This window comes from Xenopus tropicalis, chromosome 8, assembly GCF_000004195.4.
Source record: "Xenopus tropicalis strain Nigerian chromosome 8, UCB_Xtro_10.0, whole genome shotgun sequence".
In the NCBI taxonomy this organism is placed as follows: Eukaryota; Metazoa; Chordata; class Amphibia; order Anura; family Pipidae; genus Xenopus; species Xenopus tropicalis.
Window position 1 is genome coordinate 105746127 of NC_030684.2, and position 14475 is coordinate 105760601.

At 40.6% G+C, this 14475-nt stretch overlaps 1 protein-coding gene across 3 annotated transcripts in view; it reads left to right on the forward strand.

Moving 5' to 3' along the window:
- The first annotated feature begins 818 nt into the window (after positions 1-818).
- The window catches only part of ubr1 (ubiquitin protein ligase E3 component n-recognin 1), a 71262-nt gene continuing 57605 nt past the window's right edge, over positions 819-14475 (forward strand). For 2 of the 3 annotated variants that reach the window (XM_002941086.5, XM_012969237.3), the window contains exons 1-3: positions 819-925; positions 1348-1789; positions 11137-11393. In XM_002941086.5, coding sequence (XP_002941132.3) covers positions 1724-1789; positions 11137-11393 — 323 coding nt within the window. In that variant the 5' untranslated portion in view covers positions 819-925; positions 1348-1723. The remainder of the gene's footprint in view (positions 926-1347; positions 1790-11136; positions 11394-14475) is intronic. The other variant, XM_012969238.3, reaches the window with a different exon arrangement.

Here is a 14475-nt window from a genome sequence, read left to right on the forward strand (position 1 = left end):
CCCCTCATTTGAAACCCAGACAGGGACCTGAGAGGATCTATAGGGAGCTCCAATAAAGGGGCCATTGTTACAGATAGGGTTAGTGTTTAGCCCAAAGGGAAACCAGCACCGGATATTATTCATAATTACCTACAGGGTTAGGGGTTTCCCATTTATCCAATGTCTCCTTTAACACTAATGCATTTTAAAAAGCACTCACAGAGGTGAGGAGAAATTGTGATCTCTGCACAAGGAAAGCTAAAAAACTGGTAGCTATTTAGGCTACTTGGGCACTACCCCCTGAGGCATGGAGCACACCTTGTCTCAAGTCAGAATACCCTGCCTATGAGTCCTGCCAGCATACCACATGGAGAGCAGCTCCTGGTGCATTTATACCCCCAGTCATACTCCAGTAATCCCAAAACTACCTCCCAAAAATACATTGCCATAAGATGAACAATACTGTTTCTGTCATAAGGGACCTTATTAAGAGCCACAAGTGCTGACCATATAATTGTAATAGCTCAGTCTATGCTGACAGCTACATGGTAGACAATACGCCCCAAGTACCACTGCCCTAAGGTTAAAGGGAATCAGTGCTTGTGTGACAGCAGGAGGGCCGCAGCGTACAAATAAAAGGGTCTGCTTTTGGAGGCTGTTATGCACATACAAGTGTTGTGAATGAGAGTTAAAATATAATAAAAAGAACAACAGAAAATCACTGTTCGGAGAGAGCTGCGCTGCACTAATCACCATTAGCAGCAAAACCCTTTGGGAGCAGAGACGGGGGCGGGGTTTGTGCTTCCATTGAATAGTGTTGCTTGTCACTCACTGACATGACCACTTCCTGTGGAAGAATGAAAGCATACGCCCAGCAGTCATTTCAGCCCTGGCACTGAGCAGAGTGGATCTTTCTGTAGCTCTGCTACACTGACGGTTTTAAGAGGTAAAATGCAATTTTAGACATTTTTTTGAGAGCCCTACACATGTAAACGAAAGGGGCATATAACATAATGTAATGAGGATGACTCAATATGACTCAATTGTCTTTGTAACACCGACTTGCAGGGATGTCGTTCAGCCTCCCTAATAGCTGCTTCTCTGCATCCGTTCCAGTTTTAGTAGAAATGCAGGATGAGATCAGTAATTAAGGCTTGTTTGCCTGAGCTGTATATTTGCAGGAATGCCAACAAAAATCATGTCATAATGATCACTCCTGTGCATTTTTGTGACCTTTTCATGTTACCATTTAGTATGAAGAGGAATAAAGTTTTGAAAAATCTATGTTCCTAATTCTTTTAACTTTATGTTGTTTTAAGTTTCTACAGATCCAACATTTATGTGCTTTTTTTGAATTTATATTTTCAGGCAGTTAACATCACACTAAAAAAATATAAAAGTGCAGTTCATTTTCAGCTTGACTTGAAGATTATTCAGCCTTGAATTGTCACGGATATGCCTGCTGGGGACGCACTGGGATTTACAAAGCTGAAAGTGCTGAAGCACTTGTGTATTTATGTTGTTGTATTCTGAAGAGCACAGGTCCTGATATAATTAGTGACACATACTGCCTGCCTGGACTCTTTGCACTCACTGACTAACGTTCTATTATACCACCATTGTCTCTACCATACCCCTGCAAGTGCAACTTGATGTGAAACCCAGTTGGGCCTTTACTGGGCTCCCAGGTGCTGTTGTGCTGTCTGGGTGATGTGACAGGGCAGCTGTGTCAGGAACTGTGAAGATGGAGTCTGGAGGTGGAGGATTGGAGCAAAGCAGGGAGCCAGGGGATGGAGAAATGCTTGCCATGGTGAGAATACATCTGCTGGTTAATTTAAGCAATATGGGCCTGTATGACAGCTGTAGGACAGCAGCTCCCTCTTTAACTGGTGACACTGGGAGTTCAACAACACAGGTTGTTGGATACAGAGGGTATGGTACAGCAGGGGCAGTAAGAGGTCAGTGCAGAAAGTGGTGCCATTGAAACTGGCACAACAGGCATCTAGGGCACTACCTACTTAATGCATAATAGGGTAAAAGAAGGCTTAGTTTAGGTTTATCTGCCTAAATCTTAGAAGTTTGGAGCTGGTGAGTAAGTTGTGGCAACCAGTCAAAACTTTTCAGCCGGCCAACTGCAAATCAGCTTACTGAATAAGCCCACATTTTATCTGAAATGGGCAGAGAATAGATGCTAGGCATTGTTTGGTAACTGACAACATAAGAGAAAAATACCCAGTAGTAGAGAGCTCGGTGCACGGTGCTGGAGGGATCAGCACCCTCCCAATTAACTTAAGAACAAGAAAAGAGCGCTGGCACTTGGATTAAGCAATAGCAGGGCAAGCCCTTGCAAATTATTTTTCTTGTTCTTGGTAACAGACAGCAAAAGGAGGAATGAAGGGTAATCCATGGGTATTGGCAAACAGGAAGGAAGCAGGGAGGATGGGCACCATTTGGTATCCAGGTGGTCAGCAGTGCCATGCTACTTAAAGGAACAGTAACACGAAAAAATTAAAGAGCTTTTAAGTAATAAAAATATAATGCACTGTTGCCCTGCACTGGTAAAACTGGTGTGTTTGCTACAGTAACCCTACTATAATTTATATAATAAGATGTTGTGTAGCCACGGGGGCAGCCATTCAAGCTGGAAAAAAGGAGAAAAGGCACAGGTTACATAGCAGATAACGGATAAGCTCTGTAGAATACAATAGTGTTTTATCTGTTATCTGCTATGTGCCTGTGCCTTTTCTCCTTTGAATGGCTGCCCCCATGGCTACATAGCGGCTTATTTATATAAATGATAGTAGACTTTCTGAAGTAAACACACAACTTTTACCAGTGCAGGGCAGCAGCACATTATATTTTAGTTAGTTTTATACACTTTCATTTTTTTCTGTTACTGTTCCTTTAAGGGCCAAAGCCATTGTTACAATTACATTTGATTCATGGGAGCCAATGCATTAAGGAGCTCATCCTGCCTGGCCTGAAATGAGTGACCAGAAAGTTACCAATACCAAGTTTCTTCCAACTAGCTGCTCAAAGCCAAAGCGATGTGTATGTTTTCTCACCAGTGATTTACATTATTGCCCGTGGGAAAACATTTTCAGGATATTAGTTGTTTGTGGTAGAGGAGATTTTTCACGTGTGCCATCAACCTAAGTGCACTGGTATACTTTTTTTTATATAAATTCCTTTTTGGGATTAGTCTGTATGTTCATTTAGTTTAGGAACACTGTGTGACGGCAATGGTGTATGCTCAGTGGGTATGACTATGTGATAACTGTTAGGGCACACCATTTAAATATCACATACAAATACTGTAGGTAGGAAAGCAGTAATAAACAGTAGCTCAGTATGCTTTGTAGAAAAAGCACTTTACAAACTCTGGCTTGGGTTTGGTAATTCTATTTTTACTTTGGATGCCACTTGTTGCTTCAGTGTACGGTACCTCTTATATAGAATGTTCAGGACCTGGGTCTTTCACTGCAGAAAACCCAGCACTCCCATTGTAACTAACGCTATGTTTGCCTTTCCATTAGCATAAGACATTAGCTGCCACTGGAACAAGGAAGCTCTAGGGCTCATTTACTCTGGAAATTATCTTCTTCAGTTATATGTAGCAGATTTTATCTTTATTATTAACCAACAAATTCTGCAGTGCTTTACAGTAAATGGGTTTATGCATTGAACATACAGAATTACCTACAAAGCAACCAATAACCGATACAAGAGGCAAAGAGGTCACTGCCAAAAAATTCTTACTAAAAAAAAAAAAGCAGTAATTTTTTTTTTGTTTACTATAGTTGACAAGGAAAGCCTAATGCACTGTGCGTAACAATATGGAATCCTCAGTGAATTCAGTTGCAAGTTTTTTGAGGGTTGGCTGGTGCTCCCTTTAGGGAAAAAAATACACCAGCCCAGGGAAAAAAGTACAAATACTTTCATGTTTCTTACCTTTCCCAGGGTGCACAGTGTGGCTCAGAGTCCCAAATCCCAAATTTTTGCTCTATTAAGCATGCATGAGTCTAAGTCGGCAGGGTGATGCCTGGAAAAAGTAGGAATTCTAAGGAAGCATTTGTATATTTGGGTTTCTGGAGATAGAGTCCAGTGTCAGAGACAACTAAACACATACACTAAGGCCACAGTCAGACGTGGTGTACGTCTGTTCTCTCCATCTGAATTTTGTAGGTAGGTGAAGGAGAGTGGATCTGCTCTTATCTGCAGCTCCGTGTGGCTGCACTGACAAGCACAGTGTCAGCCTAAATGCGGGTACACAAGAGATCAGCCTGAAAAGCATGAAAAGGGGCATGAGTGCGCTTCTCCCCATTTGTCTATAAAAACATAAGCAGAGAGAAGTGGACGGGACATCACATGTGTCTGTAGCCCAGCGTTTTTCAACCGCTGTTGTGCCGCAAGATGTTGACTGGTGTGCCGTAGGCAGGGCCGCAATTTTTACTTTCAAAGGGGGCCCGGCGATGCTACAGTTTTTCTTAGTAGCTCGGGCCCCCTTTAATAAAATCCGGGCCCTGTCATTGGTTGCGCCCCGTGTGTACGGGTGACGTCAGTACGCACGGGGCGCAACGTTATAAAAGGGCCTGTGTGCGGTCGCGTGTAGGCAGAAGTGCAGTGGCGGCGCGCCTGAGGGATACGAAGATGCTGCTGAAGCCACCGGAGAAGCCGCCGAAGAGCAGAAGTAAAATGCTGCTGGGCACCAATGTATTAGGGGGGCCACGGGGCACACTGACTTATGGGGGCACTGCTGCTGGGCACCAATGTACTAGGGGGGCTGGCTCTTGGCACCAATGTACTGGGGGGCACTGCTGCTGGGCACCAATGTACTAGGGGGGCACTGCTCTTGGCACCAATGTACTAGGGGGGCACTGCTCTTGGCACCAATGTACTAGGGGGGCACTGCTGCTGGGCACCAATGTACTAGGGGGGCACTGCTCTTGGCACCAATGTACTAGGGGGGCACTGCTGCTGGGCACCAATGTACTAGGGGGGCACTGCTCTTGGCACCAATGTACTAGGGGGGCACTGCTGCTGGGCACAGAGTTAAATTTTTTAACATTTTCTAATGGTGGTGTGCCTCGTGATTTTTTTCATGAAACAAGTGTGCCTTTGCCCAAAAAAGGTTGAAAACCACTGCTGTAGCCTAAGGCTAGTGTCACACCAGCCATTTTTTCCACCAATAGAGAAAATTCTGGGTAACTCCCTTTGCTGACAGAGAAAATGCCTTATTTATTTTCAGATGTTTTATAAACAGCTCTTAGCAAATATTTATATTACTTTTTAAACTATGTTGCAAGTGCCAAGCTCCTCCAGCAAGGCGGGTCTGTAAAATCTGCGGGCTTGTGTTACATTGTTTCAAACACCAGAGCCACCAGGGCAGAGAATAGAAAAGGACAGGCAGACACTGCTTTTAATAGCAGTTATATATACAAATAACTAAAAAAACATTACTAATGTGTAATGAATATATTTATTGCAACGTTGTTCAGAATTCAGTTTTCTTTTATTAGGCAAAAAATTATTTTTGCGGTTGACATGTCCTTTAAGGAGGCCTGAACAAATGTTAAGCCACAACTGGGGCTTGAAATGAAAAAGCTTGAATACCTTTGCTCTGCAGCAGTGCTACTGTTCATACTAGAAGAGCAGGAGAAGGGAAACCTGGCCAAACATTTTTAAAAATATCTCTTGCCATCAGCATGTTACACTGGGATAAGAATATCTATAAGATGACCTTTTGGCTGCTTCAGTGTGTCCCACACATAATAAGCTTATGCTTAAAATTATCAGGAAATAAATGAAGCTGATCCTTTAGTGACTGTTAAGGGTTGGACATTTGTTGTCCTCTGTGGAGTAGTTTATGCGTATGCGACAAAAAATCCTATATTCCAGTATTTTAATGGAGCATGATCCATAGTCAGAGTGACCCGTAAGGTTAATTTACAAACACAGTGCAGTGTGCAAACTGCAAATTTTTTTTTAATGGGATGTTATTGAATTTTGATTTATATAGAACATTGCTGTCTTATTTATGTACTTCAGCTATCATATTGCGAGGACATTTATTTCAGGGGTTAGGGGGGGGTGAAAGGTGTGTTAGTTCGGGGGAGGTAGGGGGTCAAACTGTCTAGCACCTCTGCAGCAAAAAAAAAAAAAATTCCAGCATAATTGCCCCCATGAGGGGAATTGTGCCCGATGGGTCAAAACGATTGCAATTGCTCATGATTGGTAATTTGGTGCAAGTTGTAGCTTGTACCATACAGAAGTGCAATGAGTTTGTTTAGATAAAAGTATATTAAATGCAAGGTGTCCGCACAAAACATTTGCACCCATTTTACCACAACTGCATTTTTAAATGACCCTTAGAGGGGACATTTACCAACATTTTTTTTTTCTATGATTCGTTTTGTATTGTGCTAAAACTAAAATTGTTTGTATAAAAAAAAATCACTATTTGTAATTTATTAAGCAGAAAAACACTTATACAAAACATTGCCATCTTAAAGCTGCTTTTTTCGTTTGTAAGCCCACAAAGTTTGGTGGAAAAACCATGAAAAAGGTGTGGTTTTCACTTTCTTTTTGTTTTCATTCCACATTTTAATTAGTTTGTGCTTTTCAATATAGATCTTTTAATAAATAACTAGATGTTTGTGGTTTTAGTGGAAATAAGTTTAGTCATCATTTCAAAAACCTCTAAACCACGAAAATCAGAATGTTAATAAATCTGCCCGATATAGTCAGACTGACTTGGGATGTGCAAGCTGGAGAAAAATTGTCTAAAACCGTTTTTAAACAAATAAATAACTTGAAAATGGTACAACGTTGCCTTATGTGCTAAACTGGAGAATTGTTTTTAATACTGCCAAATTGTCACTTTTGGGTTTACATCTGCTTTTAAAGACCTTGGATAGAAACAATGAATAATAAACAATAAAATACAAGTATTGCAAAAGATTACAGGCTTGTTACTTCATTTACATTGCTTTAAAGAACGTTTCAACCCCAAAATAATTTTTTGCCTAATTAAAGAAAGCATCAATCTAATTAACTTTCCAATGTGAATTTACTGAAATTTTTTTAGTGCTTTAAAAGTTATTTGTAAATGTAATGGCTATAGAAAGCAGCATTTGCTGAACTCCTGGGTGTTACTTTTTAAACAGTGTTGCAAAGGTCAGACTCCTCCTGCACAGCAGGTCTGTCAGTCTGCTGCCTTGTGTTACATTGTTTCAAATGCCAGGGCCACCAGGGCAGAGAATAGAAAAGGACTGGCAAACACCTTCTAATAGCAATTATATATTTACAAATAACTCAGAAACCATTGCAAATTTGTAATGAATGTATATCGCAAAGTTGCTTGGAATTATGTTTTCATTTATTAGGCAAAAAATTACATTTTGGGTTGACTTGTTCTTTTAAGATTTTTTTTACCATCACCATCTTTTACTTGGCTGTAATTAAGCCACTTTACAGAGGAACCAAGTACTTTGGGTCAGTACAGTTTTGAGTGAAGAGGAATTGTGGCCTGGGTATCGGGGTTAGCTGCTATATTCACTTGGTGGGTGCTTTTTGGGGAGATTAGTTGCCCGTGACAATAGAGGTTTGTCGCGTGGCGACTAATGACCCGTGTGTCACAGCCCTTAACTACAGTAATTTATTATCTTTTTAGCTCGCTGATACCTTTTCAGCACAGTAGTTAACAGGAGGGGACAAGGTAGAATGAGAAAAGTTTTAGCAGTAATCAATTAATGGTATTAAACAATTACATTAGCAAAATGTCATTTCATTCATATCCGTAGTTTATAAGACATAATTCATTTTTTTAATGCAGGTGGCAAATAAGTAGGGTGTTTTCATTTATTTGTTTTGTGGTTGGTTTGTTGAGATTTAACTTTTTTTATGGTTTATAATATGAAATTTTTGAGTGCCATATAACAAGGCTGTGTATGCATTATTTCCTTTTTCTAGCAGATCAAATAGGCCATTATTTCCTGCAGCCCCTAATCTTCATCATGAGTGCCCGTTTCTGTCCTTCCTTTCCTGCAAGGCTGTCTGCAGTGCTGTCTCTTTGAAGATGAAAGGCATCCCTTGGTTAAAAGGACCAGGAAACCTCTGATTTTTGTCTAAACTATGTCTAGGGAACTAATAAGCTTTATAAAAACCAAGCACATAAGGCCAGTAGCAATACTATCCACTGACTATATCTTCATTGAATAGAGCCGCTGATGAAAAGCGCATAATATGCATTAAATCTTTGGATTTTGTCTTTTAAAGGGCAAGTTAAGGCCTCAATGTTGTACTTTATCTATGAATTGGCCCCTAACTCACTTGCAGACAGATGTACAGTACAATAGAAATAACAGCATATGTGGCTATCATTTTGAATGTCAGTAATGTGAAAGGTGTGTACCATGTAACCTGTTTGAAACCAAAGCTGGAAAATGAAGCAACATTTATTAGGCATGCACAGGCTAAAAGATCTGCCAAGCTAAAGAATACAGCATAATGAGAGCCTTCAGGGAAGGTTTTGCGAACATCGACACCTTTGTCTTTTAACATACAGACTTCCTGGTTCCAATAGTCTATAAGATCATTGTTAAATGTGTAGATTTCCTCTGTACAATTAAGTTAACCTTTGCATAACATGAGCTGTACCAGTTAACTCTTTTAATGGTAGAGCTCTCGCATGACAATAAGGAATACTAAAACAGTGCTATAAGCCTTGGAGTGTGTTTTAGACATTAGCCGATACTGTATAGCAGTGATCCCCAACCAGTGGCTCAGGGGCAACATGTTGCTCACCAACCCCTTTGATGTTGCTCCCAGTGGCCTCAAAGTTGGGGCCCATTTTTAAATTTCTCACGTGGAGGCATAAAGACCATGTGTACTGCTAAGCAGAGCCTCTAGTAGTCTGCCAGTCCACATTGGGCTACTAATTAACCAATCTTATTGGTCACCTTCAAGGAAATTTTTTCTGGTTGTGTTGCTCCCCAGCTTTATTTTCATTGAAATGTTGCTCACGGGTATCGCAATCCCCCGTGAATTTCTAGTAGACCACGTCTAAGCCGGGGAATGTGGAAGTGCGGCATGTTTAATGGGAATGCGTAGGTATGCTGCCAAAATAAGATAGAATTAATCCTTATTGGAGCTAAATAATCCCATTGGGTTAATATATACATTTTTTTTAGTAGAGCCTGGCTGCAAACAGCAGTGATTAGCAGATTGCAGAGTGAGTACCATATTGCATATGCAGTTCCATTTGAAGGCTTCTTGTTAGAATAGCTGCACAAGAGTCTCAGGAGACAGGGCAGCTGCTCTTCCACTACTCAGTCAGAATAAAGGGCAGAAAGGGGACTTTTTAAACTGAAAGTTAGAACTAAGGGGCAAATGTTGCCAAGTGGTGGACTGATGTCCTGAAAACAAAGTCATCATACTATGGAGGACATTCCAGATGCAATTCAAAATTAAAGTGAACATGGTATTGTGTAAAAAAAATTATCTATCTAGAATTATCTATAAAGAAAGTGCAGTAAGTACAGAGCTCTGTTGTGGCCTATAAACGCAAGGACACCTACGTGCCACCCTCTTCCCACCCCCCATGAATACAGAGCTGTCAACCAGCCTCCCGTAATAAGGGAGAGAATGATTCGCTACTACTTTAATTTATAAAAGATGGTGTATCTGTAATATGGAGGGTGGTTCATTGGTTTTGTGAATTCCAAAGTGTCCATGGCCTAAAGATTTTGCAGCGGTGCACTTTGCACGCCACGATTCTTCTCCTCCCCCAATCCAATGACATTACTATAGGTTCATAGCAAAAAACAATGTCAAACCTGGGGGGGGGGGGTGGGCCCATCACTAGGGCAGCACAAAATGTATATAGGCCCCTGGTTATTACTCTTGTGCTGTCTCTCCCTAGATGCATTGGTCATCAATGTTGAGAAGGAATGCATATTTAGGCACAGATTAGAAAAAAATACACAAATGCACAAATAAAATGAAAGAGGGAATAGGAGTGGCAAATTTATTTCACTGAGAAAAAAGAGTAGCCAGTTTATGACAATTTAAGGCCATAGCATCATTATGAGCACGTTTAGTAAACTGGATTAAAGTTAGATATAACAACCTATACTGAGACTGCTTAATAAAATGCTTAAGTGGAAAAATACTTAAGGTTGGTAAACCTGAAAAAACTAACGAGCGGCAGACTGTTGTCCTGGACCAAATGCAAGAGAAGGCACAAAACAGTATACAAACACATATGAAATTGCTGAGCATAACTACTCTATGTAAAACAAAAGAGAAGGATACTCAATCATGATCCTTTGTATGTCGAAATCAAAGATAATTCTCTCACTGCTGATAAAATTTGTCTCAAAGTCCTTATACAGTATATGATACAATTCATGTTAGCTACCATTGCTTTTGATTTCTTTTTCCTGTTATATATGTGTCTACTTGGGTTTCCTCCCACATGCCAAAAACATCCAACAAGGTTAACTGCCTCCTCATGAAAGTGACCCCAGTGCTTGCAAGGGAATTAAGATTGTAAGCTCCACAGAGCCTGGGACTGAGGTGAGCGAGGAACATTCTGTGTTAAGCACTGTGTTTTAGTACTAAATACATAAAGGACAATAATTCTATATTTTTAGTTGCAAATAACATTATCTGATGCCTGTGGTTGCATTTAGTTTAGTGTTGCTTCTTCTATAAAGGAAAAGCATAGACTGTGTATTTTTGGAAAAATGCAAACATAACCTTCAGGTTATTAGGAAAAGAAACCATCCTTTGCACTTTGTGAGTGCTTTTGGTTAAAGTGGCTGAATGTTTGCTTGGAAGAATGTGAATACGTGACTTGCGCCAGATGCAGCCACCACTTGAACTCTGCCTGTTTTGGGGCTCTGTTCCAGGAACATGTACTTCTCCATCTGTCCTTTCCCACGCTCAACTTGTAGCACTTGACATATGCTTAGTGATTTTCAGTGGGACATTTCAGTATTTTTTTCAATTGTAAAACTTTTAGATGTCAGAGGGGTATTGCATAAATTGCACATGAATGCTATGCAGACTGGTCCAACAGGTGTTTCATACTCTTTACTTGAATAAATCACTAATGTACTACTTTTGCCTTTTCTTTTTTTTTTTTTACTCTAGAGATTAGTCAACGCTTTGGATTTTGCCTCTGCCTTTCACCAACACGTGGCAAAGCATGTCCCCCAGATTTATACAGATGAGCTGCAGCCACAAGTGGAGAAGCAAGAGGAGCTGGCACAGAAACTTATTTTAACCCCACTGGAGTGGTGCCTCTTTAGAGAAGATCCAAATGTATTCAAGGAGAAGTTACGGCACAGTGCAGCTCCTCCATTATGTGGAAGAGTCTTTAGAGGAGGGGAGACAACCTATTCCTGCAGGTGAGATTTAAGGAATGGGTATTTGTTAAATGGCAAAATATGAAAATTTGGAGAATGGAGCTGTAGGATAAATAACTTTACCCTATTCCTATTGTAACAAAACAAATCCATTTTCCCACTGCCCACACCAGCTTTTTCATCATAAAGTTAAAGCAGTCAATTTCCATTGTTTCAGGCAGCACAAATCTTGCAAGGCTGCACAGATTTTTTTAAAGCTTTGTTAGTGGCTTAAAAAGAATGATAATTGTGTTTAATTTTAAGGGGTAGTCCACCTTTAACTTAACTTTTAATATATTATAGAATGGCCAATTCTAAGCAACATAATTGGTCTCATTTATTTTTTATAGTTTTTGAAGTATTTGCCTTTTTTTTTTTTACTTTTTCCAGATTTCAAATTGGGGTACAGTGACCCCAGCAGCCAAAAAACTATTGTTCTTTGAGGCTGCAATTTTTTTATTATTGTTAATTTTTATTACTTATCTTTCTAATCATCCCCTCTACTATTCATATATCAGTCACTCTCTCAAACCACTCTCTGGTTACTAAGGTTAATTCCTAAGGTAAAGCCTAGCAACCAGATAACTGATGAAATTCCAAACTGGAGAGCTGCGGAAAAACAGGTTAAATAATTTAAAACCTACCAATAACAAAAAACGAAGAACAATTGCAAATTGTCTCAGGAGAAGGAAAGGTAAAAATCACTGGGCAGTGCCAAATGCTTTTACCCCCAGGCTGGTGCTTCTGTTAGGAGAAAATTGCCCCAACCGGGGTAGTTGTGAGCAAGTGATCCTCTTCATTTTATCTTCGGGATCCCGGAGCCCACGCATGCACACAGTAGAATGAATAAGGCAGCTTTTTTTGTAAAAGTTTGGCTTTTCACTTTACTGTGCATGTGGCAGCGGCACTAAAGGCTGATTCTTCATGATGAAAGATGAAGATGAAAGCTGTGTCACAGCTTCTCCAGGCTGGTGTGGTTTTTTCCTAACAGGAGTACCAGCCTGGGGTAAAAGGTAAGCAATTTCAATCGTTACTTAACATTTGGCACCCCCCCATGGATTTTTACCTTTCCGTCTCCTTTAACTCAAAGGTGAACAACCCCTTTACTACATTATAAATTAGAATTATATCTCATACAGGATGTTAGAGGGCTGGATTGAATAAAAATGATTGTCATATAGTAAAGTTTATGGATCCTTTGTGCAGACTGGGGGCAAAAAAAAAACCCTTCAGTCTGCAGTAGCAGTAGTAGTCCTGAGTTGAATAGGGTACAGCATAGATGCATATTATGAGAGGGTAACTTCCCCTATACAATGCATTTTTACAACATGTCAGGTTATAGCCTTCAATCAGGCTGTGTGCAGCCTAGTTGACACGTTTGCTTCAGTAATTGCCAGTACATCATTTAAGGTGGCATACTCAAGCCAACCGTATATTTTAGCCAAAAGCACAGCCTATGGGCCAAACAGTTGAATATCCTACATATCGCCAAACACTGTATGGTCGCCATTCTATTGTTCCATTAGTTCAGGCCAACAGCACAAATAATTGCAACAGCAGGAAGTGAAGAGGAGTTGAAGCTCCTTTAAGCTTTCTCATTTCCACTGTGTATCAGCCACCATGCATTCGGTACCATATCCATGGTATATAGGTTCAGGGAGTGTGAACCACTTAGAACAATGTGATGATTTTGTACTGGCCAACAAAGTTACAAGCAACTTTTGTCAGCTTTAGTTTCCTAACAGAGAAGGACCAGACTGTTACAAGGTGCATAGAACACCACTAAAAGATCTATTTAATTTCAGAATTCTAAATGTCTTTAGCTGATTTGTTTTGAAAGGCAATGTATGTCCTAAACATCTCATTTAGCTGGTGTGTATTATTAATAATACACCAGCACTATGCTATGTGATTACAAGAGGTTTTGAAAGGTAGTCCAAACCTCTTCCCATTCTATTACTAGCTCCTATCTTGTTGCTATCTCAGAATGAGGGCACTGATAACACAGTATTATGTCACCTGTGTATATACAGTAGGCAAGCTTGTCTTTTCTGGGAGCTAACAAAAAGATATAAATTATAGAAACTATAAAATGTGCTGCACAGTATGAAGCATAAAAAGAAAGAGGGAAGGCCAAACAGAATGACCGGCTTCCCCTGAGGAAAATAGTCACAATACATAACATAATCCAGATGCTAATCAGCCTTTATTTTAAAATAATAAGGCCATTGGGACTATGTACTACATAATGCCGGTAACTTGCCAGTAACTGGACAGTAATTCTTTCCCTAGTGTAAACTTGTAAACTGTGTCACTAATTCAAAGTTTAAAAATGTGCCTGCCACAGAATGCAGAATCTATGGAGCTGGCTGTCAGAGTCCTGACTGCCTGCTCTCGTATTCCATAGTCCTGTAAGGCAGTGCTGTCCAACTTCTGTGGTACCGAGGGCCGGAATTTTTCCGGCCTCCGTGGTGGAGGGCCGATAATGGAAGCTAGTTTTGACCACTTCCCTTTTTAAAACCACATCCACTTGAAACCACACCCATGTTATTGCATGACCATAGCCATATTAATGGTGGTAGTACAGCAAAAACCTGCCTTCTCTACCCTGCCTGTGTGTGCCATACTCTGCCAGGCCTACCCTGCCTGTGTGTGCCATACTCTGCCAGCCCTACCCTGCCTGTGTGTGTCATACTCTGCCTTCCCTACCTTGCCTGTGTGTGCCATACCCTGCCTGTCCTATGCTGCCTGTGTGTATGGCACATACAGGCAGCATACGGCAGGTAGAGTATGGCACACACAGGCAGCATACAGTGACACAATGCTGGCACTGCTCCTACAGTCTGCACAATAACTATATATTAAAAAACTTTTTAATTGCAGTACCACCACAGTATATGTTCTTTTTATAGTGTGTAGGGTATATTTGTGGATTTCTACTGCTGAGGTGTGAACAGTTGAAGAATGTGGGTGATTACAGCCTGAGCCTGAGGTGTGAACAGGGGAACAATGTGGGTGATTACAGCCTGAGCCTGAGGTGTGAACACTGCAGGGGGTGAACAATGCAGGGATTAAAAGGTGTGAA